Source organism: Bufo bufo, chromosome 8 (assembly GCF_905171765.1).
Source record: "Bufo bufo chromosome 8, aBufBuf1.1, whole genome shotgun sequence".
In the NCBI taxonomy this organism is placed as follows: Eukaryota; Metazoa; Chordata; class Amphibia; order Anura; family Bufonidae; genus Bufo; species Bufo bufo.
Window position 1 is genome coordinate 199874901 of NC_053396.1, and position 26023 is coordinate 199900923.

A 26023-nucleotide genomic window follows, 5' to 3' on the forward strand; every position below is an offset into this window, starting at 1 on the left:
TTGTAAAACTGAACTGAATATATACAAACATCATCTCTTAGCAAACGATGCGATTTTCAAGCAGCTCCGTTCACTTCTATGGGGCCAGCGTTGCGTGAAAATCGCAGAATATAATATAGAGCATGCTGCGATTTTCACGCGACGCAAGAGTGATGCGTAAAAAAAACAACGCACATGTACACAGCCCCCATTGAAATGAATGGGTCCGGATTCGTTCGCATCACGCATTGCACCCGCGCGGAATACTCGCTGGTGTGAAAGGGGCCTACGAGTTTATTATATCCAGTACCTGGGTGCTAGAGTGTGGCCAAAGTATAGACAGATATAGGAAGAAGGGAAATGACAACTGTCCAGCCTGTTATAAGGATTACAGCTGAACCAATGTTTGGGTGACTGCTTTGCCATATACATGACCTGTACTGACTACCCTGAGACAACTGATCAAGTAACAGTTCTGTTCTTTACTACAATGGACTCCTCATCCTTTCTACCACCGTGGCGTCACGAACACAGGGGCCCAGCCTCCAAAGCACCCTAAACACCTGTACCATCAAGGGCACCTCAACTTCCATCTGGCTGGTGTTCCCTGCAATAGAGAGTGCCCCGGAGGATTTAGTGCTGTCTTCCCCATCACTGCACGCCGGCTCAGGGAGCCCCAAAATTTCGTGAGTACGACTACTACCCCCCGTGCGCTCACAGATTGCCCCTGCGGTCCGGTTCGCTGCACTAGCAGTTTGTAATGAAGGTTCAGCTGGATGTTACCAGTTTAGGGGGGGGGGGGGGGGGTGTCCTTGCACAGTCTGACACTGACAGCACTGATTGGATAGTGTCAGACTGTGCAGGGACACCCCCCTCCCCAACTGGTAACACCCATCTGGACCTTCACTGCAGACTGCTAGCAATTCATTCATAACTTCTAGCAGGAATAATAGAGTCCTAAGAATAGATGCTCCAGAATGAGAATGCAAGTAGTTTTAATTAAAACAGACATGACAGGAGAGGGGACAGGTCCTTTTTAAAGGGGTTGACCAAGATAATTAAAAATCTTGGATAAGCCACTAAATGCTGTAAAATAAAAAAAAATGCCACTACACTCATCTCTTTCTCTGGCGCCATTCTCTGCAGCTTTAGTGAGATGGCGGTCTACCAGGCGTACATTGAAAAGCGCATTGCCTTACATTCATAGGTTTATTGCTTAACCTTTAGACTAAAATGTCATATTTCACGTCAGCTCAAACATATAGAGACAGAAGGCCCCTCCGCCGCCCGTCCCCCGCCCCGAATCTCACAAACAGCTGGGAGCCAAAGATCTTGTCTCATTTATTCCAGGAGTGATTGCACCACCCAGGAATTTCTGTCATGTGTGCACACGTGTGCGCCAGAGTCCTCCCCTGCATGTGTGCACGGACATGTGTGTAATACCGTACATATGTACCTTATGCAATGCGCGGATGTACGGTACCTAATACGTATGTGTGCGCCTTGTTCTCCAGCAGAGAACGGGTTAATCACAGGTTTCTGCAAGACGTTACGTAAAAGAGCGCGTTCACATGACTTTGTATAGTTAGATGAGGAATCTATCCGTAGGGATGTATATACCGTATATGGATACCGTCCATAAAGTGCCCCCCACAGTCCCCAAAGTAAGTCCTCAGGGGACCACCCTTGTATAGAAGGGTCGAGGAGACTGGCTCCGCAGTGAACGGGTTAACAAGGCGCTCTCTTTAAGACTTGGGTGGGGGTTAAAAACAGTGAAAGCTGCCTAACAGGAACCTAACGCAGAACAGCCTCCGGCTTTTTATCTTTTATTACCGAAAACACCTGAAATTTATTCCGTCGCCTCATCTTTCCCTTGGCTGCTTCCATTTTCTCCCCCCACCCCCCTCCTGTAATCCCACTTGCCCTTTTTCTTCACTTCTCTGCCTCTTTTCATCTGCGGCGCCCCCCCTCCCTCGTCTCAGCTTTTCTCTGTTGCGTGTGGTATTTCTCAAGGAACCAACACTTTTCATCCTTTGAACCGCCAGACGCCTTCACGGGCGCATAGGCTTTGTATTGTATCGCAGTCAGAAGTTTTATATATTTCAAGTTTAGAGCGCAATATATGTTCTAGGACCAGAGGTATGACGGGTTCCAGATACACAACATGTTCTAGAACCCCAGAAACAGAGGCTTCTAATAATAATAATAATAATAATCTAGAACCAGAGTCCTGATTTTACAAACAAACAAAACAAAAAATCTAGAACCCTCTATAACAAAGAGGCCTGGTTAAAAACAAAAACAAGAACCTTAAGGCTAGGTCTACACGACGACATTTGTCGCGCGACAGATAGGGCACAACTGCACAACTACACTGCAGCATTTGTTGCACCAATGTCGCGCGACAATTTTTATAATTATAGTCTATGGTGTTGCACTGCAACATGCAACATGCTGCGACTGCGACGCGACAGTCGCAGAAAATCCATTTGAGATGGATTTTTCTGCGACTGTCGCGTCGCAGTTGCAGCATGTCGCATGTCGCAGTGCGACACCATAGACTGCCATTCCAAAAATTGTCGCACGACAAATGCTGCAGTGTAGTTGTGCCCTATCTGTCGCGCGACAAATGTCGTCGTGTAGACCTAGCCTTAGGCCTCATGCACACGACCGTTGTTGTGTTTCGTGTCCGTTGTTCCGTTTTCCGCGATTTTCTGCGGACCCATTGACTTTCAATGGGTCCGTTGAAAACTCGGATAATGCACCGTTTGTCATCCGCGTCCGTGATCCGTGTTTCCAGTCCGTCCAAAAAATAGGACCTGTCCTATTTTTTTCACGGACAACGGTTCGCGGACCCATTCAAGTCAATGCGTCCGTGAAAAAACACGGAGGCACACAAGATTGTCATTCGTCTCCGCGCTTCCGCGTCCGTTTTTTCCTATCATTTGCAAGGCAAACTTGACTTAGATTTTTTTTTACTTTCCTTCATGTCTGGTGATCCTCCAAAAATCAAGGAAGACACACGGAAACAAAAACGGAAACGGATAATGGAACAACGGAACCCCGTTTTGCGGACTGTGAAAAAATACTGTCGTGTGCATGAGGCCTTATGAACCAAAGCCCTGCTAAAATAATAATAATAATAATAATAATAATAATAATAATAATAATCTAGAACCCTCTAGAACCAGAGGCCTTATTAAAAAATAAAAATCTGGAATCTTCAGAACCAGGGGCCTCATTAAAATAATAATAAAAAAAAATAATAGAAGCAGCACGAGGTAGGGGCAAGAGAGGGGCAGCCGAACACGGCCATGGGCTGAAGGGAACGGGTTAGGTTAAGAAATTGGCATTGGGGCAGGAGGCGCCATTTCAGTTTTTGCCTTAGGCAGCAGAAAGGCTAGGTGCACCCCTGTATACAGTATATTCTTAAACCAGGAGAATGATGGATCTATGCTTCCAGGAATAGGTATGTTCCAGAATGGAAGTCCCAATGCCTCACGTATACAACATATTCTAGTAAGAAAACCCCGATATATGTGTGGTTCTGGGCAGGGACATATATACATCACTTCAACCTTTAGTAGATCTATCAAAATGCTGATGTAATTAATTTCATAATAGATCCTTATGGGAGTTTGAGCTCCAAACCCCCTGCTCGCCCTTTATAGGTGAGAAAGAAATGATAAAATGGCTTCCCACAGTCACCACTAGGTGGAGCTAAACATATTGAATTTATAATCTTACACATCTGCTGTGACACTGCTCCTTCTGATAAGTTTTTTTCCCATTTTTTTTAAGTGGAAAGAGTGATGGAAAATCGTAATAAGACACATTTTTGTACAAAATGCCATTTCTGCAAAGATTTGTAGCATGGTGTACCAGTTAAAGATTGTACCAGTTAAAGATTGTCTGTTAGCATGATCATCCCTTATTAAAACAGATGCCTGGCCTTGTCAGTGAGAAGTAGTGGCTAAGGAGGAAAGACGGTGGTGAAGCAGTGCTCTGAGGGGTTAGACCTGCCCTTAAAGTGCTCCGAACACCTAATTAGCATAAGAATAAAAGTACAAATTTCTCAAAAACGGTGCAGCAGAATGACTACTTTAATAGGGTTGATCATGCTGACAGATGCTGCCTAAACAAGGTACCTCTGGCTTGGATTGGAAGTAAAGTCAAAAGCATTTACCAATCCGAGGCTTTAAAGGGGAACTCCAGTAGAAATGAATGTACACAATGTGTTCTACAGTCAGGACTGTGTGTGCTGAGCAGTGCGGGACCAGGAGCTCCTGGATCTTCCCTTCATTCCAGAGATGAATAATCCGACCTGATCCTAAATGTTACTTGCAGCAGCAGGAATGTTCTATAGCTGTACTTTCAGTTCAGATACAGTTGATTTGATGCCGCCGGATCTTACAAGGTCTGGTTTCCTTGGTGACAGATTAACACTGGTATGCTCCTTCCAGACTCTTGTTTGCTCTTGTACCTTCTGAGCTGCGATCATTTATAGTTGAATAAAGAACAGTCCGTCAGGCCGCTTTCACGTTGTGCTTTGTCCTTTTGCCTTACGCATGGGCAAAGCTCCTGCCGCATATATCCATCGTCCCCTATTCACCTGACGGAGGCAAGGGATGCTATATTGAGGCCTATACGTATTTGTCGGAGGTAAATGTACTGATGCGTACCTCCAACGGACACTGCAGGTTGAAGGGAACCTCGGTATACATGTTCTACCAGCTACGCTTGGCTTCCACTAATGGGGGGGGGGGGGGCCATAGGCAAGTTTAAGGGCAGATATATTATAAAGGTGGATTTACATGTGCAGACGAGCAGCAGCGCTCCTTCCCGACAGCCGGCTGCTGGTTCAATATGAGGTCGAGGGATCGCCATTGTGATCGCTCGTCCTCATACATCTGCATTGTTTCTGGGCAGAAGATCGCTGTTTAGACCGCATGATCCGCTGCCCGGAAACGATAATTTATGAGCCTGCACTAACGATCATGTCACCCGATGGATGAGCGTTGCGCTTGTTCGTCAGGCGATCGGCTGCCCATTTAGACAGGCAGATTGTCGGGAAACGTCGGTCAGCTTTATGATCCTATATATAAGATTTGAATCTGTAAGGCTAGGTTCACATCTCCGGGTCGGTAAATCCGGTAGTTTCACCATGAATGGGAGCGATATCTCGATAAAGGGGAAAGGAGATAAGCGGCCACCACATACAGTTGTTGCCGATTATCACAGTGGAACAAAGGATTAGAGGGTCATTTTGGCTGTATGGCGCCTCCTGATTTCAGATTGGTGGTTGCTATAAAGCGCTATCATCTGAGGAATTGCCGTACAAGGGCTCGTGCACATGAACATATTTTTTTTCCGTTTCCGTTTTTTTACAGGTCCTGTTTGCGGAACCATTCGCTTCAATGGGGATTGAAAAAAAACGGAAATGCCTCTGTGTGCATTCCGTGTCTGTATGTCCGCATTTCCTTTACGCCAAAAATAAAATAAAACATGTCCTATTTTTTCCCGTTTGGCGGACAAGGACAGGCATTGTTACAATGGATCTGCCAAAAAATGGATGCAACATCACAGGGATGTCGTATATTTTTTTTGCAGATCGCAAAATACATACGGTCGTGTTCATGAGCCCTAAACCTCATTGGTCCTCCAGATCAAAAATTCACATCGAAGGACCCCTTTATTAGTTAAACAAGCCACATGTCAAAAGAGTTCCAAAAATATGTATTCAAAAGGGTTATCCTCTGAACACAACCCTGTAATTAGTAATATTAATAGATCTGGACCATAACTGACGCTTACACGTGATAAGAGATACGTGTCTGATCCTCGGGGCTCCGACCGCTCAGGGTTTCTCTCTTGAGGAGGGTACGCAGACGGCTGACTGATGTGAATGAACACCATGTAATACTTCATGTCCCCTGTGGTGGCGCTGCACGGAATTTGAATACTGCTGTTGTTTTCTTCCCGAGACTACGGCAGTCCTTGGGTATTCACAAGAACAGGTCACCTTGTGATTATTTTTGGGAGACCCTTTAATCAAGACTACTTCTGTACATATAGCTGCATGTACACATTTGGTAGTCACAGTAGTCGGCTTTTCTATCACATTTTTCTGTATTATTAATCATTACGGCTATAATTTCATCATGTAAATGTTAGTCGAAAAGACACAAAATGTGGGCATTACCGAACATCACTTATCCTGTACTGATCCTGAGTTACATCCTGTATTATACTCCAGAGCTGCACTCACTATTCTGCTGGTGGAGTCACTGTGTACATACATTACTTATCCTGTACTGATCCTGAGTTACATCCTGTATTATACCCCAGAGCTGCACTCACTATTCTGCTGGTGGAGTCACTGTGTACATACATTACGTTACTTATCCTGTACTGATCCTGAGTTACATCCTGTATTATACTCCAGAGCTGCACTCACTATTCTGCTGGTGGATTAACTGTTTACATACATTACATTACTTATCCTGTACTGATCCTGAGTTACATCCTGTATTATACCCCAGAGCTGCACTCACTATTCTGCTGGTGGAGTCACTGTGTACATACATTACTTTTCCTGTACTGATCCTGAGTTACATCCTGTATTATACTCCTACATTACATTACTTATCCTGTACTGATCCTAAGTTACATCCTGTATTATACCCCAGAGCTGCACTCACTATTCTGCTGGTGGACTCACTGTGTACATACATTACATTACTTATCCTGTACTGATCCTGAGTTACATCCTGTATTATACTCCAGAGCTGCACTCGCTATTCTGCTAGTGGAGTCACTGTGTACATACATTACATTACATATCCTGTACTGATCCTGAGTTACATCCTGTATTATACTCCAGAGCTGCACTCACTATTCTGCTAGTGGAGTCACTGTGTACATACATTACTTATCCTGTACTGATCCTGAGTTATATCATGTATTATACTCCAGAGCTGCACTCACTATTCTGCTAGTGGAGTCACTGTGTACATACATTACATTACTTATCCTGTACTGATCCTGAGTTACATCCTGTATTATACCCCAGAGCTGCACTCACTATTCTGCTAGTGGAGTCACTGTGTACATACATTACATGACTTATCCTGTACTGATCCTGAGTTACATCCTGTATTATACTCCAGAGCTGCACTCACTATTCTGCTGGTGCAGTCACTGTGTACATACATTACATTACTTATCCTGTACTGATCCTGAGTTACATCCTGTATTATACTCCAGAGCTGCACTCACTATTCTGCTGGTGCAGTCACTGTGTACATACATTACATGACTTATCCTGTACTGATCCTGAGTTAGGGTACTTTTACACTAACGTTTTTATTTTCCGGTATTTCCGGAGTTCTGTCACAGGAGCTCAATACCGGAAAAAAACAGATTAGTTTTATCCTAATGCATTCTGAATGGAGAGCATTCCGTTCAGGATGCATCAGTTCAGTCCCTCTTACGTTTTTTGGACGGAGAAAATCCCGCAGCACGCTGCAGTTTTATCTCTGGCCAAAAACACTGATCACTTGCCGGAATGCCGGATCCGACATTAATTTACATTGAAGTGTATTAGTGCCGGATTAAGTGTTCTGGCAAAACGGATCCGGCTTTCCCGTCTGCGCATGCGCAGACCTTTAAAAATGCAAAAAAAATTTATACCGGATCTGTTTTTCCGGATGACACCGGAGAGACGGATCCGGTATTTCAATGCATTTGTCAGACGGATCCGCATCCGTATCCGTCTGACAAATGTCATCAGTTTGCGTCCGTATTGCCGGTGACGGAAATGCCTGCTGGAATCCTCTGCCGCAAGTGTGAAAGTACTCTTACATCCTGTATTATATTCCAAAGCATTCACAATTTTGCATGCTTCAGAGCTGAAATCACTCTACATTATTTGATGACTTGTGTGCACACAACTTACTCTAGTGACTTGCATTTTGAGAAATATGCTTAAGGCCATGTTCACATCACCATTTTGTTTTCCATTTTTCTGATCTCTCAAAAGAACAGACCCCCCCCCCCCCAAAAAAAAAAAAAAAAAGTATAAAAATAAAATGGATTCTTTATTTTGAACATCCTTTTTCATCCATTTGTGTCTTTTTCTCCCATGTAAAATAACAGATCTCTGACGGAACTGATGCAAACGGATGCAAAATTAGCACAATGGATGCTCAATAACAGAGATACGTTTTATATATATATATTTTTTTTTCTGTTCATCTGACAGACCATAAAAACAGAAAACAAAACGGTGATGTGAACGCGGCCTAATAGAGGAGATCAGCTAGCTTGTTGGGACTGGTGAGGCATGTGCCAGGAGGCTGCCAGCAAGCCACTCTTCCTTGACCAGAGTATTTAACCAGGGGGCAGAAGAAGGGAAGCCTGGCTCTAAGGCCTCTTTCCCATGGGCGTGTTGCCGTATTGCAGGCCGCATTTACGGATCCGCAATAAACGGGCGCCATTCCGTGGGCATTCCGCATCACGGATGCAGACCCATTCACTTCAATCCGGAGATGCGGAATGGTGCGGAACGGAAGCACAGAACGGAACCCTACGGAAGCACTGCGGAGTGCTTCCGTGGGGTTTCGTCCCGTACTTACGTTCCGCAAAAAGATAGAACGTGTCCTATCTTTTTGCCGAACGGCCGGATCGCGGACCCATTCAAGGGATTTTGCGGGCCGCATCACGACCACGGGGCGCAGATGCCCGTGGGAAAGAGGCCTAAAGGCCACTTTTTTGGGGGTAAATTTTCTTTTTTTTTTTCCCAACATAGGCCTTGCAAATCCTCAACAAAGCAAGGTTAGGAAATGAGAAGGGACTGGAGGAAATGGCACGTAAATGTGAGGAAGTGTCCAGCCTGTAGGAAGCAGCGAGAAGAGTGTGAGAAATGGAGCTCGGAGCAGTGATTGAACAGTTAAGGAGAATGGAGGGGAGGGGAGCAGAGACAAGTGAATGCTAGGTGGAGAGGAGGGATCTGGGGAGGAGGAGGAGGGGGGTAGAGACACAGATACTGTAGTTCAGTTCCTGTCTGTCCCAAGAGAGAACCACCCGAGAACATGCCATACTCCTAAGACTTCCTGGACCAGGGCTCAAGTGAGTGGGTGAAGAGGGAAGGGGCATGGAAAGGTGCAAGGTGGTAGAGTGGGCGGAGGGAGGCTCAGGTGATCGAGAAAGTGGGCACAGAGTAAGACCATGAAGAAAGTGACAGCATGGCTCCGGCACAGGTGTTTGCAGACAAGGAAGGCGTCTGCAAGACGGAGCGATATTTGCAGGGGACGTACATGTCCGCACTTGTGCCTTGTATTTTGGAAATTACAGTAAATGGTGGAGGACTCCAGGTGGTCGGTCGCCACTCTTCATACCGTACAATGTTATATGTAGAAATGTCGGTATCGACTGCAGGAAAAGCGGCCGTGCGCGTCATGAAACGTCATTTTATCAATTTTTAGCCCCTTGGCGACAGAAAATTGTGAGGTTTGGAAAATGTATAAAACAGTTGCGGCAGATAAGAGAAAATCTGAGATTTCGGTGGACAGTACGGGATGCCCGCTCATATAGCGTCCTTCCATGTTGATCAGAGGCTCGTGTATAACGTGTCGTCCATGTTGCTAAGTTACGGGCTGTCACATTGCACGTGTACATGTTTGAAACGTGTCCCCCAACATATGCGACTATATGCGGTTACATAGGTCTGCCATTGACTATCGTAGTGTTAAAAATAAACAACTGGTATATTGTGCGGTATATGAACAGTATATTGTACGGTATACGAACGGAATATTGTACGGTATATGTACAATATATTGTACAGTATATGTACGGTATATTGTACAGCATATGTACGGTATATTGTATGGTATATGTATGGTACTGTACATATCAATACTGATAAAAAAAAAAACTATGGGGCGTTATAACCGTCTCACATGTGGCTACCTAAAAAACCAAATCCCCCAGCATATCCTACCATCATACTGGGAGTTGCTGTTTGCGCAACGGCTGTGCGGCCATTGGCTGCTGGGACATGCTGGGAGATGTAGTGTTACAACACCTACGGGCTGCAGGTGACATTCAATGTTTTTTCATGTACTTTCACACTAGCGCTTGATCGGATCCGTTCTGAACGGATCCGATCATATTAATGCAGACGGAGGCTCCGTTCAGTACGGATCCGTCTGCATTAATAACTTAGAAAAATTTCTAAGTGTGAAAGTAGGCTGAGCGGATCCGTTCAGACTTTCAATGTAAAGTCAATGGGGGACGGATCCGCTTGAAGATTGAGCCATATGGTGTCATCTTCAAGCGGATCCGTCCCCATTGACTTACATTATAAGTCTGGACGGATCCGCTCGCCTCCGCACGGCCAGGCGGACACCCGAACGCTGCAAGCAGCGTTCAGCTGTCCGCCTGGCCGTGCGGAGGCGAGCGGAGCGGAGGCTGAACGCCGCCAGACTGATGCAGTCTGAGCGGATCCGCATCCATTCAGACTGCATCAGGGCTGGACGGAAGCGTTCTGCTCCGCTCGTGAGCCCCTTCAAACGGAGCTCACGAGCGGACAGCAGAACGCTAGTGTGAAAGTAGCCTTAAGAAGCATCAGACTTGACTTTAAATAATTCTGCACTTTTACATTTTATTGTGTGAAAAATCTGATTAATAACGCCCGCTATAGGGAGGCTGCTCTGCTGTCAGCCCCCTGTCAGTCTAGATATGGAGCGGAAAGAGAGACCCTGCTTTATAGCTGGAGCCTTTTATGTGGCTAGGTGGAATGGGGGAGATTTATCAAAACTGGTGTGAAAGAAAACCCATAGCAACCAATCAGATTCCACCTTTCATTTTTCACAGCTCCTTTGGAAAATGAAAGGTGGAATCTGATTGGTTGCTATGGGCAACTAAGCCAGTTCTACTTTACACCAGTTTTGATAAATCTCCTCCAATGTCTCTAGCCACCAGATAACTCAGGTTTTCAGCTTATCGCTATTTTCATGGCTTTATTAATGCGATTTTTCTAAAAATAAAGTGTATTCAGGTGAACATGCATATCAAATGGAAGTGGTGAACGTGTATCATGTTTGGGATGTCCCTTTAGCGTGTACACAAGGAAAGCTCCTAATGTAAGGTTGAATGCGTCCATAGAGTGAAATTAGCGCGATGGAGGGCAAAAGAGTGCCACCCTTCACTTTGCATCGTACATTACAGTCCTTCCAACACCTGGAGGCCACATGAAAGGGCTACATTAAAGGCTAAGTCAAGCTATGTATGTACTAAGGCTCATGCCCACGAACGTAAGGGCTTCCTGTCCGTATTGCAGACCGCAAATGGCAGGTCCGCAATAAGCGGGCACCGGACGTGTGCACTCCGTGCTGCGCATGAGGGCCCATTTACTTGAATGAGTCTGCGATCCACAAAATAAGGCCAAAGATAGGACATGTGCTTATCTTTTGCAGAGCGGAGGCATGGAATCGGAAGCCCGCGGAAACACTCCGAAGAGCTTCCATGGGCTTCCGGTTCCGCGCCTCCGCACTGCAAAAGATATGGACCGCGGACCCATTCAAGTCATTGGGTCTGCACCGTAGCACACATTGCACACGTCCTGTACCTGTGCATTGCGGAGCGCTATTTGTGGTCCGAAGCACGGGCACGGAGCCCTTAGGTTCGTGGGCATAAATTCCCAGTTTTGTTCTGATGCTGAGTTACAGCCTGTATTATAATCCAGAGCTGCACTCACAATTCTGCAGGCTTCAGAGCTGAAATCTCCCAGCACTCCTGTTGATCCTGTTTTATTATTTATTGATAATCTTTACACCAGGCACCGTACAAAGTTAGCGTGACACTGTAGGGATGTCTGTTGACAAGCTTGCTGACTGTTTCCAATACTAGCCGGCAGAATTCACTGATGAGTTTCGTTCATGCAGTATATATAATCCAGATGTGTCTGTATTAGGTCAGTGTGTTTGTGCTACGATAAAATGAACGCTGTAAAAGGTCAGGGTCTACTTCTCTGCCGTATCGTTGACCCAAGGAGCGACCGCCCCCCTAGACCACAGGAGCTTGTTTGTAAGGATCTGTCTACCTGAGCCAGTCTGTGTGTTCTCTGTATTGGTCAGTCCTTGACCCACCTTCCTGGGATAACCTTTGTCTAAGGCTACATGCACACGACCGTATGTGTTTTGTGGTCCGCAAAAAAAAAATGGATGACATCCATATGCCTTCCTTCCCCCCCCGGATCCATTGTAACAATGCCTATCCTTGTCCGCAAAACGGACAAGAATAGGACATGTTCTATTTTTTTTTTTGCGGGGCTACGGAACGGACATACTGACGCTGTCCGGATTTTTTGCGCACCCATTGAAATGAATGGGTTCACATCCTATATCCGTAAAAAAACAAACGGAACAGACACGGAAACCAAATACGTTTGTGTGCATGAGGCCTAAACCCTACAATGTCCTGTGTGGCTCGCGATCGGCGCACTGGCCTAGTGAGCTCTTCGGTGGGTGCCAGTTAGAGCATTTTCTTGCTGAGCCACTTCTATGGTTATCAGCTGGATCACACACTGCTGTGTTGCCTCCCGTACACGACCGTTATCCGTTTTGCGGACCGCAAATCGCAGATGCGGTCCATGTGCATCCTGTTGTGGAAACGCCTATAGGACAAGAATAGGACATGTTCTATCCTTTGTGGCACGGCCACATGGATGTCATCAGTGTGTTTTCTGCATTTTTTGAAGCCCCATTGAACTGAATGGGACTACATTCGATCCGTCAAAAATGCTGATCGGATGAGGACCGAAAATACGGCTGTGTGTATGAGGCCTAACATTGTGCATCTTCTCTCTGAACCACTTCTGTCACTACCAATAGGTACAACCACATTTTCATACTAAGCCAACCCTTCCCGCGCCTGACTGTTCTTGTTCCCACGGTGCCACCTTTGCAAGTGCCAATACATGAATCCTTTCTGTGAGTTGAACCAGCTGTTTGGGTTTGATTATGCATTTTACCACTGAGTCGCATCTCATTAGTACTAGACTGAGTACTCCTTCTTGGCTGATACTGCATAGTACAGACTTTGCATACTAATGTATCATCTCATTGAGTACCAGTCTGCATTCCATCCTAAGGGTGTATTCAAGTGCAGTTAAAAGCTTGGCTAAGCCAAGTGTGCATGTAACCCATGCATGGAAAAGCCGCCCCGTGTGGCCATACCCTAAATGTGTTTTATCTGTAAGAAAAAAAAAAACATTGAAACAGCTGCTCTTTCTGACTCCCCCAATACACATGCACACTTGGCTAAGCCAAGTGTGCATGTATTCTCAATGGGGAATAAGGAACCTTTCATGTGGTCAGATTCTGCCCGGTAACATGTGCCAATTGATGATATAGCACAGGGGTCGGCAACTTCCGGCACTCCAACTGTTGTGAAACTACAACTCCTAGGATGCACACTTGCTCAGTTGTTCTCAGAACTCTAATAGAAGTTAATTGAGCATGCTGGGAGTTGTAGTTTCACACCAGCTGGAGTGCTATGGAGGCTGCTGACCCCTAATATAGCACATTTATTGGTGCTTATATAAGGATCTTCAGGAAGCGAATGGAGATGTAACCCTAGTCAGATTCAAACCTACTACCCCCATGGTTGCAGGATAGCAATGCTAACCACTGGGTCACTGCACCGCCTCTCCAAGGATGCCATCTGCTTTGCAAATTTTGTATTTGCCCCCACCCAAAAAAATGGTTGACCAATGTATAAAGTGGTGTGATACAGGTTTCTGCCTCTTGATGATTACGTTGTGCTGTTCTGATAACACATATATGTCTTTACAGTAAGAATCATGGAGCACACTTTCATGAGTCGTCACTGACAGAAGATATGAAGATGGTATCTCGTCTTGTCTCCCTCGGTCTTCTCATTGGGCTCTGCCTGGCCGAACCAGATGCTCATTTTGATCCATGTAAGTGTAGACCCAGTTTTCTAGCTCTAGTGAAATACGTAAGAAACTGGAAGACTAGCCGAAAGGACTAAGACATTGTCCTGGTATCCTAGGACATCCTGGACGATAGGGACAGCTTAACTAACCACTCGTGATCAGGGACTTAGTAACTGAACCCATGGGTATCAGGGACACAATACAGTAACACTCAACTATGGGCCATCAGGGACTGGGAAATGAAATCACTAGATGTTAGGGGCATTAGACAAAGTAACACTTAGTCACCAGTCATCAGGGACTACAATACAGCACCATTAGGCGACATGGAACGGGGCCTCCAGATCACTTGAACATCTTTTGTGCTGTGTTAGGCACCTGACCTTCACCAAAATCTACTTTGTCTTACCATCCACAGCTACTTGCCGGTATGCCTTGGGGATGCAGGACAGGACCATCCCTGATGAGGACATCACAGCCTCCAGTGCATGGTCGGACTCTACTGAAGCCAAACACAGCAGGTCAGAGAGGGCATAGACTGGGTGAAAGTGGTCTGAAAAAAGGCTCATATATGGCCTATGGGCTTGTAGTATTGGGGCGTTTATGATGCATGAGTCTTTGCAGAAAAGTGACGAGCATGGTGTAAAAGTGTAAAAAGTTGAAAATCTTTGAGCAAGAAGGGCCACAAAATGGCGTCGCCAGAATCCTTTTGAAGGCTCCAGCATAGGCCCACCTCTTTCATGCTGCGCAGTCTTCAGGTGCAACATACAATTACAATACATGGATAATGCAGCCCTCCATCCTTGTCCCAGGAGATATACCGACTTCCAGGAGTCCAGGAGGTCTCCCTTTTGTCTAGGAGCCTCTTGGACATCCTGTGACATAAATGTACACGTCCGTTCCTGGTGTGGTTACCGCACGGACACCTCAGAAAGCCACAGTATGGTCCATTAAAAATGAAAACCCACTGTAGAAACTGCTGTGGGACACAAGGCGTGACGTGTGAACCTAACCTAACTGTTTGTTGTGGGACAACCCCTTTAAATTTGAAGACTACTGTGGAAGCCATATTGTGGGATGAACCATTGAGGAGAAAGTGTCTCTTGCTCTCAGCAACCAATCAGAGTCTACAGTTCATATTTTTAATCCAGTTTAGAGAATGAAAGCTGGATTCTGATTGGTTGCCAAGGTCGTCATGGTTGCTGTGAAATGGATTTAAGGCCTACAGTGTACTAGTGGCTAATGACATAACCCAGATATCAAGTTCTTCACGTGCAGTGACCTGGGAAAGGGGAGCGGAGGATGGGAGGAGTGGCAGTGGCTAAGATGGCAGCTGAAGTCTCTGAGATAGAGGTTCTCCTGTAGCTCTGCTCAGACTAGACTCTGCAACTAGCTAACCAGAGGTTGGAACAAGTCCATCACCCTGGCAACCTAACCAGTCTACCAATATAAGATAAGATAATCCTTTAACAGTCCCACCTTCGGGAAATTCACAGTAAATATTAACCATATATTGCCCATACATTACATAGAAGGATAAATGCTTTATCAACAAATCACAACATTTAACTTGTTAACATGAAATGATCCTTTTTAGCATAAATAACCCTTTGCAGTCATCCTCTGGAGCATTGCACATGTGCTTGTAAATCAGACTATAGATTTTTTTGTTATATCACAATGTCCTACTGCAGAGGACCCAGCTGCCACAAAATTACAACTCCTAGCATGCTTTGACATCCTGTGGCTGATAGTAGGACATGCTGGGAGTTCTAGTTCTGCAACAGCTGAAAAGTTACAGGGTGAGGTCCAAAGCCCTATCGATTGGACACAGTGGGGATCATTTACTATAGTGTCTGCGTCTGTTTTCAGGAGTAAAAAAGCTGTTTCAGACTGTCCAACTGATTCTGCGCCTGTTTAGGAGGAATTTTTGCCTTGTTCATCGAATTCTCATTTTGGATGTATTTATGTTGGTGTGCCTTTTTGGCGTCTGAATTAAGCGCATAAAAAGTCTTATTTCTACTCCATTCCTGACCAGGCTTATTTTTCATGTCTGTTTTGAGAAGGATCTTGCACAATTGTTTGCATTGAAAGAGATAGAGTGGCAACTTTTTTCCAGTCATTCGTGCAATTTTTTAATGCGCAAACCAATGAGACAAGTCTTAGCGAATATGAACCTGTCTTACAAGAAAACAACCACTAGAGGTCAGACTTAAACCAAATACGATTAAGCTGATTTATTAAGGGGTCATAAATATGAGTCAATTTAAAGACAGGCGTTTCAAATACGACCATCTTTAAGGGTTCTTTCACACTTGCTGCAGAGTGATCCGGCAAGCAGTTCCATCGCCGGAACTGCCTGCCGGATCCGTCAAAACGTATGCCAACTGATGGCATTTGTAAGACGGATCAGGATCCTGATCCGTCTTACAAATGCATTGAAGTGCCGGATCCGTCTTTCCGGTGTCATCTGGAAAAACAGATCCGGCATTGCGGTATTTTGAATGCCGGATCCGGCACTAATACATTCCTATGGGAAAAAAAATGCCGGATCCGGAATTCCGGCAAGTGTTCCAGATTTTTGGCCGCAGAAAAAACCGTAGCATGCTGCGGTATTATCTCCGTCCTGAAAAGTCAAAACGACTAAACTGAAGACATCCTGATGCATCCTGAACGGATTACTCTCCATTCAGAATGCATTGGGACAAAACTGATCAGTTCTTTTCCAGTATAGAGCCCCTGGGACGAAACTCAATGCCGGAAAAGAAAAACGCTAGTGTGAAAGTACTCTTACTCCCAAAAAAGTCGAGCTTAATGAATGTGCCTCAGTATATGGTCCAATAGACCACCTGCCCCGCGTTCCACGTTCCCATGTGTTGCGCAGTGCGGTTACATCATTTCTTGGTTCCTTTTGCCGATGTTGCTCGTAGAGTCAGGGCTGAGGAAACAACATTCACCTGTTTCCACACACGTCTGATCAGATACACACACGTTTCCTCAGGATGAAAGACTCCCGTGACTTTCACTAATGCAGATCAGAGCAGTGGAAGCGATCACATCAAACAGGAGAGCTGCCGGGGGTAATAAGGTGCCCCATATGGTTTCGGGAGTATTACCCTTTCCCCAGATGGCCGCCACATGTGACATGAAATGCTCTTTGAAGAGGATGTAAATTTTTGCAGAGATAACACTTACCAGTATCCAGCGATGTTTTCTACAAGTTCTCGCCTCGGATGAAAACCACATGGAGCACGATCCAAAAATATTTCTGCTTCCGGGAAAGCTGGGTGACTGCATTACAGCCACCATTACAGCATTTGCAGGAATTGTCGCCCAGCCTAATGCACTGACATATCTGCCCTTTCAGGCAATCTATGAAAGCTGGAGAACAGACAATGTGATAGACTAAATGGCATATTGGTGGTCACCCAGCTTTCCGAGAAGCAGAGGAAAAATTCTTACCTGGGATTTTACTTTCCTTGAGTCCGTAGGCAGCACAGAATGGGGTTAACTTTGTTCTCATCTGATCCTTGGACCGCCCACCTAGATAATAGGTACAGATTAAAACAATTAACTCATTAGTAGTGAGCTATAAAGGCTGCTCCAGCCAGAACCTCCTTGTGTTAATACAAATAGACTCAGACCAAGAATTATGCCAAAAAACAATGTAAGAAATTTATTAGGGAGGGTATACTTGTGCTGCCTACGGACTCAAGGAAAGTAAAATCCCAGGTAAGAATTTTTCCTTTCCCATTTCGTCCTACGGCAGCACAGAATGGGATTTTCATAGATCACAAGGGGGGGTATCCTCACTCAGAGCTGCAGACAGAACCCCGGTACCAAAGGCTGAGCTCCTAGCGTTAACATCCAAACGATAATGCTTGACGAAGGTCAGGGAGGAAGACCAGGATGCTGCATTGCAGATTTCTTCAATCGAGACCTGTGCGACCTCTGCCCAAGAAGTAGCCGTGGCCCTGGTGGAATGTGCTCTTACTGGAAATGGAGGTGATATCTTTTCCAGAGAATAGGCTTCCATTATTGTGGCTTTGATCCATCTTGCCAGAGTATCTTTAGAAGGAGAAGAACCCTTTCTTGGCCCAGAGAAGAGGACAAAGGTTTTCTACTGCTCTGAATTCTCTTGTTCTTTGTAAATAGATAAGTAGAGCTCTTTTAACATCCAATGTATGTAAGAGTATCTGGTTCTCGTCCATAGGCTCAGGAAAAAATACTGGGAGGAACGACTCTCTATTTTTGTTTGCTGTTGAAGGGACTTTAGGCAAAAAGGCTGGCATAGTACGAAGTAGAACCCCATCTGGCAGGAAACGTAAGTATGGGAATTTTGAAGACAATGCCTGAAGTTCCCCCAGTCTTTTGGCAGACGTAATTGCTGTGAGGAATAGAGTCTTGCAGGAAAGCCATTTGTAGTCCACTTCTTGTAATGGCTCAAACGGGGGAGCTGCAAGCCTTTTTAGTACCAGAGAAAGATCCCAGATGGGTACTGGGTCTCTATGAACAGGTTTGAGCCTCTTGATTGCCTTGAAAAACCGAAATATCAAAGGATGATGAAGGAATTCATTCTCTGTTACCGAGTTTATTGCCGTCATGTGGGATCTTAGCGTATTTGGCTTGAGCCCTTTCTGGAACCCATCTTGGAGGAACTGCAGGATGGCAGAAATATTGATGGTTTCATGGCTGGTCTGTGACATCCAGGATAGAAATTTTCTCCAGACTTTAGCATATTTTCTGTTGGTAGAGTCTTTCCTAGATGCCAGCAGGGTGTTGATTACCGATTGTGACAAGCCCATTCTCTCTAGTCTACTTCTCTCAGCCTCCAGGCCGTAAGGTGTAGACGTTGTAGATTCTGATGATACAGGTTGTTCTGCAACAGGAGATCTGGCCGCAGGGGGAGTTTCCAGAAGTTCCCCTTGGACAAGTGAAGAAGAAGGGGAAACCACGACCTTCTCGGCCAAAATGGCGTGATCATAATGGCCTGAGGCTTCTCCTCTGCTATCTTCCGAAGAACTCTCGGGATGAGAGGTACTGGGGGAAATATATAGACGAATAGGCGTTCCCAGCTCATGGAGAAGGCAACCACCACTGTTGGACTGTCGAAGCTGTTCAGCGAACAAAACCTGCTCAGTTTTCTGTTCTCTGCTGTCGCCATCAGATCCCATGCAGGAGAGCCCCACTTCTCTGTAATTTGGTGAAAAACGGACTGATTGAGCTCCCATTCGGCTTGGTTCACAGTCTTCCTGCTCAGATGATCCGCTTGCGTATTGCAGCAGCCCCTGATATGCGCTGCTTTTAGTTCCAGCAGGTGTGATTCCTCCCAGCTGAAAATAGTTTTGCACAGCTCCAGAAGAAGTCCGCTCCTCGTACCTCCCTGTTTGTTCAGGTAGAATACGGTAGTCAAGTTGTCCGAACGGATCAGAACGGATCTCCCTACTATATCGGACTTGAAGTGGCGAAGAGCCAACAGGACCGCCTTCAGCTCTTTGTAGTTCGAGGATTTCATCCTGTCCTCGTGTGTCCAGAGGCCTTGCACCCACTTGTTCAGAAGAAGGGCTCCCCATCCTTGGCCGGAGGCATCCGTAGTTATGATCACTGGAGACAGGAACTGGAAGCTCTTCCCTTTGACTAAATTTTCTGTGCATAACCACCATCTGAGGGACTGAATTGTCGCTGGATTCAGCCTTATTCTCGCGTCCAAACGGAGTCTGGAGCGTCGCCAAGCTCGCAGCATGTTCATCTGAAGATCCCTGCTGTGGATATTTGCCCAAGGGACAGCTTCTGAAACTGACGTCATATGACCCAGAGTCTTCATCACCCTTCGTACTGAAGGAGAGTGGAGGGACATCAGAGTTTTCATTTCCTTCTTCAGTGCTTCCACCTTTGGCATAGGAAGATAGAGCTTCATGGTGCCAGTATTCACTAGGAACCCTAGGAAGATCTTGGACGTTGCTGGGACCGTGTCTGATTTTTCCCACTTTATTAGGAAACCCACAGACTGTAAGAGGTCCACCGTCTGTTCCAGATGTTGATGCAGGAGTTTCTCCGTACTGGCTACCAGCAACCAGTCGTCTAGGTATGGGAAGATCTGGATCCCCCTCAGGCGAAGTTCTACTGCAATAAGTACTGCTATTTTTGTGAAGATCCTCGGGGCTGAACATAACCCGAAGGGAAGAGCTCTGAACTGGTAATGCAAAATTTCTCTTCCTCTTTTGATGGCAACTCTCAGGAATCTTCTTGACTGTGGATTTATAGGAACATGCAGATAGGCGTCTTTGAGATCTAAAGAAGCCATGAACAGGTTCTTCCTGAGGACAGCAGCAATGGATCTCATTGTCTCCATTTTGAAATGGATCTTCTTTAGATGATGGTTTAAGTAGCGCAGGTCTATGATCAGCCGACTCTTCCCATTCCCTTTGGGTACGCAGAAAATTCTGGAGTAGATTCCGGAGTTTTTTGAATCGTTTGGAACTGGTTCCAAAGCCCCCTTTTCTATGAACTCCCTTAACAAAAGAAAGATCTGTGGATCTCTTGGTTTGTTCACAGTAAACCTGTCTTTCGGTGCGCGACTGAACTCCAGATTGTAGCCATCTTGTATGATGTCCAGAGCCCAGCTGTCTGATGTAATTTGAAGCCAGCTCCGGTGAAAAAGGGATAATCGACCTCCTACCCTTACAATTCTGGCGTCAGAATTCCTGCTTCTGAGGCCTATTCTCCTCCGTTTTCCTTTTAGGTTTCTCAGACGAACCCCAAGTTCTACGGTCAGTTCTTCCTCGGCTTGAGCGACCTCTATAGCCTGATCTTCTAGGATCCTGTCTGTAGGAACGAAAACTCCTGGGTTTCTCCTTCCGCTTGGCTTGAGGAAAACATAGTACTTTATCCTCCATATTCGCCTTCAAGAGTTTATCCAGGTGAGACCCGAACAATTCTCCTGGCTCAAAAGGGAGGGAACATAAACTGTTCTTAGAAGATGGATCCCCAGACCAGAGCTTCAACCAGAGCGATCTTCGTATGGAGTTGGTGAGAGCCATGTTCTTCGCCGTAAACCTTATCGTGTCTACTGGGAAATCACAGAGGAATTCCGCCGCCAGCTTCAGGTTAGGTATTTGCTTCAGGAGGTCTTCTCTGGGGACCCCGTCTTCAATGTCCCTGCCAAGATGGCTTAACCATACTCTAAGAGCTCGCGCCACTGGGACAGACGCCATGGCCGCTTTATTAAGAGATGCTAGATAGGTGTGAGACCTCTTAAGGAGGCCATCCGCCTTCCTCTCCATAGGGTCCTTCAATAAAGCCGAGTCATCTGATGGAAAGAATGAATTTCTGGCTAATCTCGTCACTGCTGGGTCTACCCTAGCAGGGCCTTCCCAGCTCGAGGATTCCGCTGGATCTGTTTTATAAACTGCCCTGAATCTGGAGCCTAAGTACAGCCTTGCCACTGGATGTTCCCACTCCTTACGCATAACTGCATCAAGAACAGGGTGACCTGGAAACACTGACGCCTTCTTCTTCGGAAAGTAGAAGAGATTATCCTCGTCATGGCTACTGGCCTTTTCCTTACTGGTTTCCATGATACTCTTTACCTCCTTAATAAGATGATTTGTGTCAGATTTATTGAATAGAAAGTTATCTTCTAGAACCGGCGACTCTAAACTAGAGGAGACTTCGCCTTCTGACCGTGAATCCCCAGAAGAGGAAGATGGAGACCGACGTCTCCTCTTTTTTGATGACTTTTTAGGCTTAGTTTGTTTGAGGAAAGCCTTGAACAGAGACATCATCTTGGTGGTGTCGTCATCTGATGTTTCATCTGGATGGGAACACTGCTCGCAGATGTTAGAGGTATGGTCTTCCAGTAAGGGCTGCAGACAGGAGATGCAGAGTGCAGGTTCAGCTCTCTGTTTCTTCTTAGCAGGTGCAGTTCCCTGTGCGTCCTGGAAACACCTGAGGCAGAGATCCTGCAGGAAGTCGTCAGGAAGGGGTTGGTCACAACCCTGACACAATCTGTGTCTGCTCTTGCGAGCCCTCTTGCTGGATGTGGAGAACATCTGTAATAAAAAATGAAGGTATAAATCATTCAAAATAACAGCAGGGCAATGAGGGGTTAACTGCCTGACATAGGACAGGCAAATACCTTCAAATCGCTAGAGCTCAGCTGCCTAGGCACCAGGGCATCTGAGCTCTGCATAGTCCCGCTTTTTATACCTGACATTTAAATTTGGCGCCCAAAGGAATGGGCGTGCGCCTATGACGTCAGACGCCGCAGCGTCTGCGTTCCACGATGCGTTCCACCTGCGAAACCGGAAGTAGAAGATAGCCGGCAATACCTGAGGCGGCACAGCGCTTATCAGCCAAACCAATGGCCGGACGCTGAAGGGACGCAGGTGGGAGGTAAGCGGGACAAGAGTGGAGCCAGGGAACCATACATGGCTGTAACCACTCTCCGGCCTGGACCTTGGAAACAACAAGGTACAAACGGCCATCTCCAAGGTGGATCCATAGGTGGGCTTCATCCTCCGATGAGGACAATAAAAAAACACAAGGAGGTTCTGGCTGGAGCAGCCTTTATAGGTCACTACTAATGAGTTAATTGTTTTAATCTGTACCTATTATCTAGGTGGGCGGTCCAAGGATCAGATGAGAACAAAGTTAATCCCATTCTGTGCTGCTGTAGGACGAAATGGGAAAGTCACGTCACCAAAGATCGCTGTGCATCAGCGTAGCCACACAACATACCTGGAAGTCAGTGGATTATGAGCGTGAGGGCAGAATTTTTTTTTTTTTTTTTTTTGTGCTTACGGGCTCTCGGTTGCAGCTACTTGTGCAGCGGGCCCATAAGGAGCCGGAACAGAGGATGGGAATGGTAGTGCCTCTGGCTGTCACAGTCAATCACAGTGGATGACAGGGGTTACTGCCTGATGGTAGTTGGGGTGCCCTTAATGTTAGTTGTTTGTATAGGTGCAAAGCAGGGTGTGTAGAGTGCAATGGCCGGCGCATGGTGCAGGAGTCAGGAAACCAGGCCAGAGGTAGAAGAATAAACGTCTTTACTGTAGTGTAGAATGGGAGTAGTAGTACATCCAACTATAGCAAAACACAGTTCCAATTGTACACAGTGCAATTCTGTCCCAGATAGCGATGTATGGATTTAGGCAAGGATGGGCGCTATGGACCTCTTTATTTATTTATTTCATGCACTTATATAGCGCTGACATATTCCGCAGACATTATCATCACGCTGTCCCCAGTGGTGCTCACAGTCTAAGGTCCCTACCAGTAAGTCTGGGAGGAAACTGGAGCACCCGGAGAAAACCCACTCAAACACGGGGAGAACATACAAACTCCATGCAGATGTTGTCCTTGGTCGGATTTGAGGGCCCTATCTTGCTCAGTAGAATCTATGGCAGGCAATAGTACTCTGGCAGTAATGGCTGTAGTGTCCACTGCAGGGTGTCTTAACAGTGTCCCCTACTTCAGCAAAGTCTGAATAGCTGTAGTAGCAGGTAGAGATGAGCAAAGCGAGTTTCCGATGTTACATCCGAAGTCGCTTTGTTCAAAACCTCGGTTTAATACTGTACGGAGATCCGTCTCCGTACAGTATTAGAATGTATGGGCTCCGGTGAGCTGAAGTTAGTTGTTCGCGAAGTCGCGCGCGACTTCATTGAATAACTTCTGTAATTGGTTTTTAAAGTGGAAAACCACTTTTCAAACTTGAAACCGAACGCCGAAAACCTTCCTGTGCGGTAAAGGTTTGTGCCGACGCAGCAGTTTTTTCTTTCTGCAGGATCTTGCAGTGAAACAAGCAGACTTCCAATAAGCCTCCTTTTCTATACCATGTATATATTATGTAGTATAGGATATTATCCAGGAGGACAGTCACACAGACATACTGCTGCTGTTTACATAGTGAATGACAGGGTGGAAGGTCAGAGATTATTGCTGAGATCCTGGAACAGGAGAGAAAAAAAATGCCATTATTAGTAACACTAAGCTATCTCTCAACAAGATAAAGGAACTGCACCCCAGGGTGTGGGACCTGTCAGTTGTTCAGCCATCTGTTCTGATGAGTGTGCCAGCGATGACCTGAGAGCAAATGCTTGTGACAGCCACTAATCTTAAAAAGTACCGGTCAGCAGGATTAACCCTATTAGACAATGCATACTACCTGATCGGGTTGATACTGCTGATCAAAATGATACCTATCTTGTGAAAATTGGTAGTAGCGTTCCTGATAAAAAAAGACTTTTATTTTTTTATGCAAATTGGGGCTTCAGTATACAAGGGGTGGAGCCTAGCTTTCCAGCCCTGGCCACACCTCTCGGTGCACTGATGCTTTCATTTACATGAGGAATAAAAGTATTTTTTTCTCGGGAACGCCACAACCGATTTTCACAAGATAGGTATCATTTTAATCAGCGCGATCAACCCTACCAGGCAGTATGCCAGGTTTATTAGAGTTGGTCCTGTTGACGGTGCCCTTTAATTTAGTACCTTGTTTAGATTGTGTATGGCGCTGTTATATCGTATTATTTGAACACTGTACGGTGGTATTTACATAGTCTGGCACTGCTACTGCTTATTTTTTTTACAATGGATAACATATGGCACCACTCGGTGTAGCTATTTGTATGCTCTGACGGACGTGTATGCAGGGCCTAAAATAGTTGGTGGCTTGAAAAAGAGCACATCCAATCCAATCTAATCATGCAAGCCCCAGTTACCTCAGAGGAAGAAAAAAGACCACCAGGAACAGTATAAGACTACTTAGAGGGGTCAGCCCGCGAACAACATTATCACCTATCCACAGCATAAGTGATATATGTATGATCGATGGGGGTCCAACCATGGGGGAACCCACCGATCACGAGAACATGGGTCTTTGAGTCCCCTGTGCCAATAAAGGGGTAGCTTGCAAAGCATGACCACTACTCCCTACGGGACTGCTGGAGATAGCTGAGCTCTGTACTCGGCAATTCCATAGAAGTCGTCTCATGCATGCGCACTACCGCTCCATTCACACAGGGTCGTCGGGGTCTCCCGTGTTCACCAAATCCCCTGTGGATAGGTGATGAATGTTGGTCATACGCCAAACGCTTTAATATAAACCAACATAAAGGGGAAATATTCTTCCAGACCACTTGAGTTTCAATGGAAAACCCCATTTAAGGGAAACAATTGCCTAATAGAGAGATCAAACAGGGAGCCAGGTTTTACCACCCAGGACAGAGGCGTCTGGTAATTGTTTCCCCCTCTACACCCTTTCCCCTTGCTTGTGGTTCCTCTGGAGAGGTGAGTCCTGCACCAGTTCTCACCTTCTGGACGGGAGGCCCTCTCTCCAAAGACCTGCATGATCTGCCTCTATGGTATGTCTGCCCTTGAAGGGCCAACACAAGTCATCTCCATAGGTTCCTGGATAATATTCAAAGGAACATGAACTTCCACGGTGGTCACACTTAGGAACGCGCTTGGAACGTCTCAAAGATCTGTGGAGGGTGAACGTCTGCCTCAATATGCTGACAAAGAGAGTTATTGTACCTGGAAGCCATCTTGTCCTGACTTGCCCAAGAATGGCTTTCTGCGTCACGACGAGACTGACATTTTCTCATACAAGGAAATCTTAGGGAAGAAATGTATTTCTATGAGACGAGGAGAGAGTCGACCTCCTGGATCTGTCTCCAGGCACAAGTTGTGGAATTCAGTGTGAACTGACGGATGCTTTGTGCTCAGGTTTCTTAGCTATAGGGGGTTACAGAGACCGCAACTGCGGCCGCGCCCCAACATCTGGGGGGGGCACATATTTCTCCCTATGAAGGTAGGATTATAACAAGGTGGTACAATAACTGTACAATAATCAGACGAGACAGATACAGGATAATGCCCCACCCGCTGTCAATTATAAGGAAGTTAGAGGTCGTCCAGGAGCCGCAGGCTGAGTACATTTACAGGTCACTGAAATCCTAATATTGTTTACACTATAGAAGAGGGTACACAGCTTCTTACAATGCACACCTCAGCTGCTGCAGAACCTCTTCATAAAGAGTAAGGGGAGATTCCTATCCATGACAGCTTCAGAAGCTAAGG

General features: G+C 45.9%; 1 protein-coding gene across 3 annotated transcripts in view; it reads left to right on the forward strand.

The window, feature by feature from the left end:
• The window catches only part of DDR1 (discoidin domain receptor tyrosine kinase 1), a 56628-nt gene that overhangs the window by 12943 nt on the left and 17662 nt on the right, over positions 1 to 26023 (forward strand). For 2 of the 3 annotated variants that reach the window (XM_040442166.1, XM_040442167.1), the window contains exons 1-3: positions 9009 to 9108; positions 13839 to 13966; positions 14361 to 14463. In XM_040442166.1, coding sequence (XP_040298100.1) covers positions 13885 to 13966; positions 14361 to 14463 — 185 coding nt within the window. In that variant the 5' untranslated portion in view covers positions 9009 to 9108; positions 13839 to 13884. Of the gene's footprint in view, positions 1 to 9008; positions 9109 to 13838; positions 13967 to 14360; positions 14464 to 26023 lie in introns of those variants that run through there. The other variant, XM_040442165.1, reaches the window with a different exon arrangement.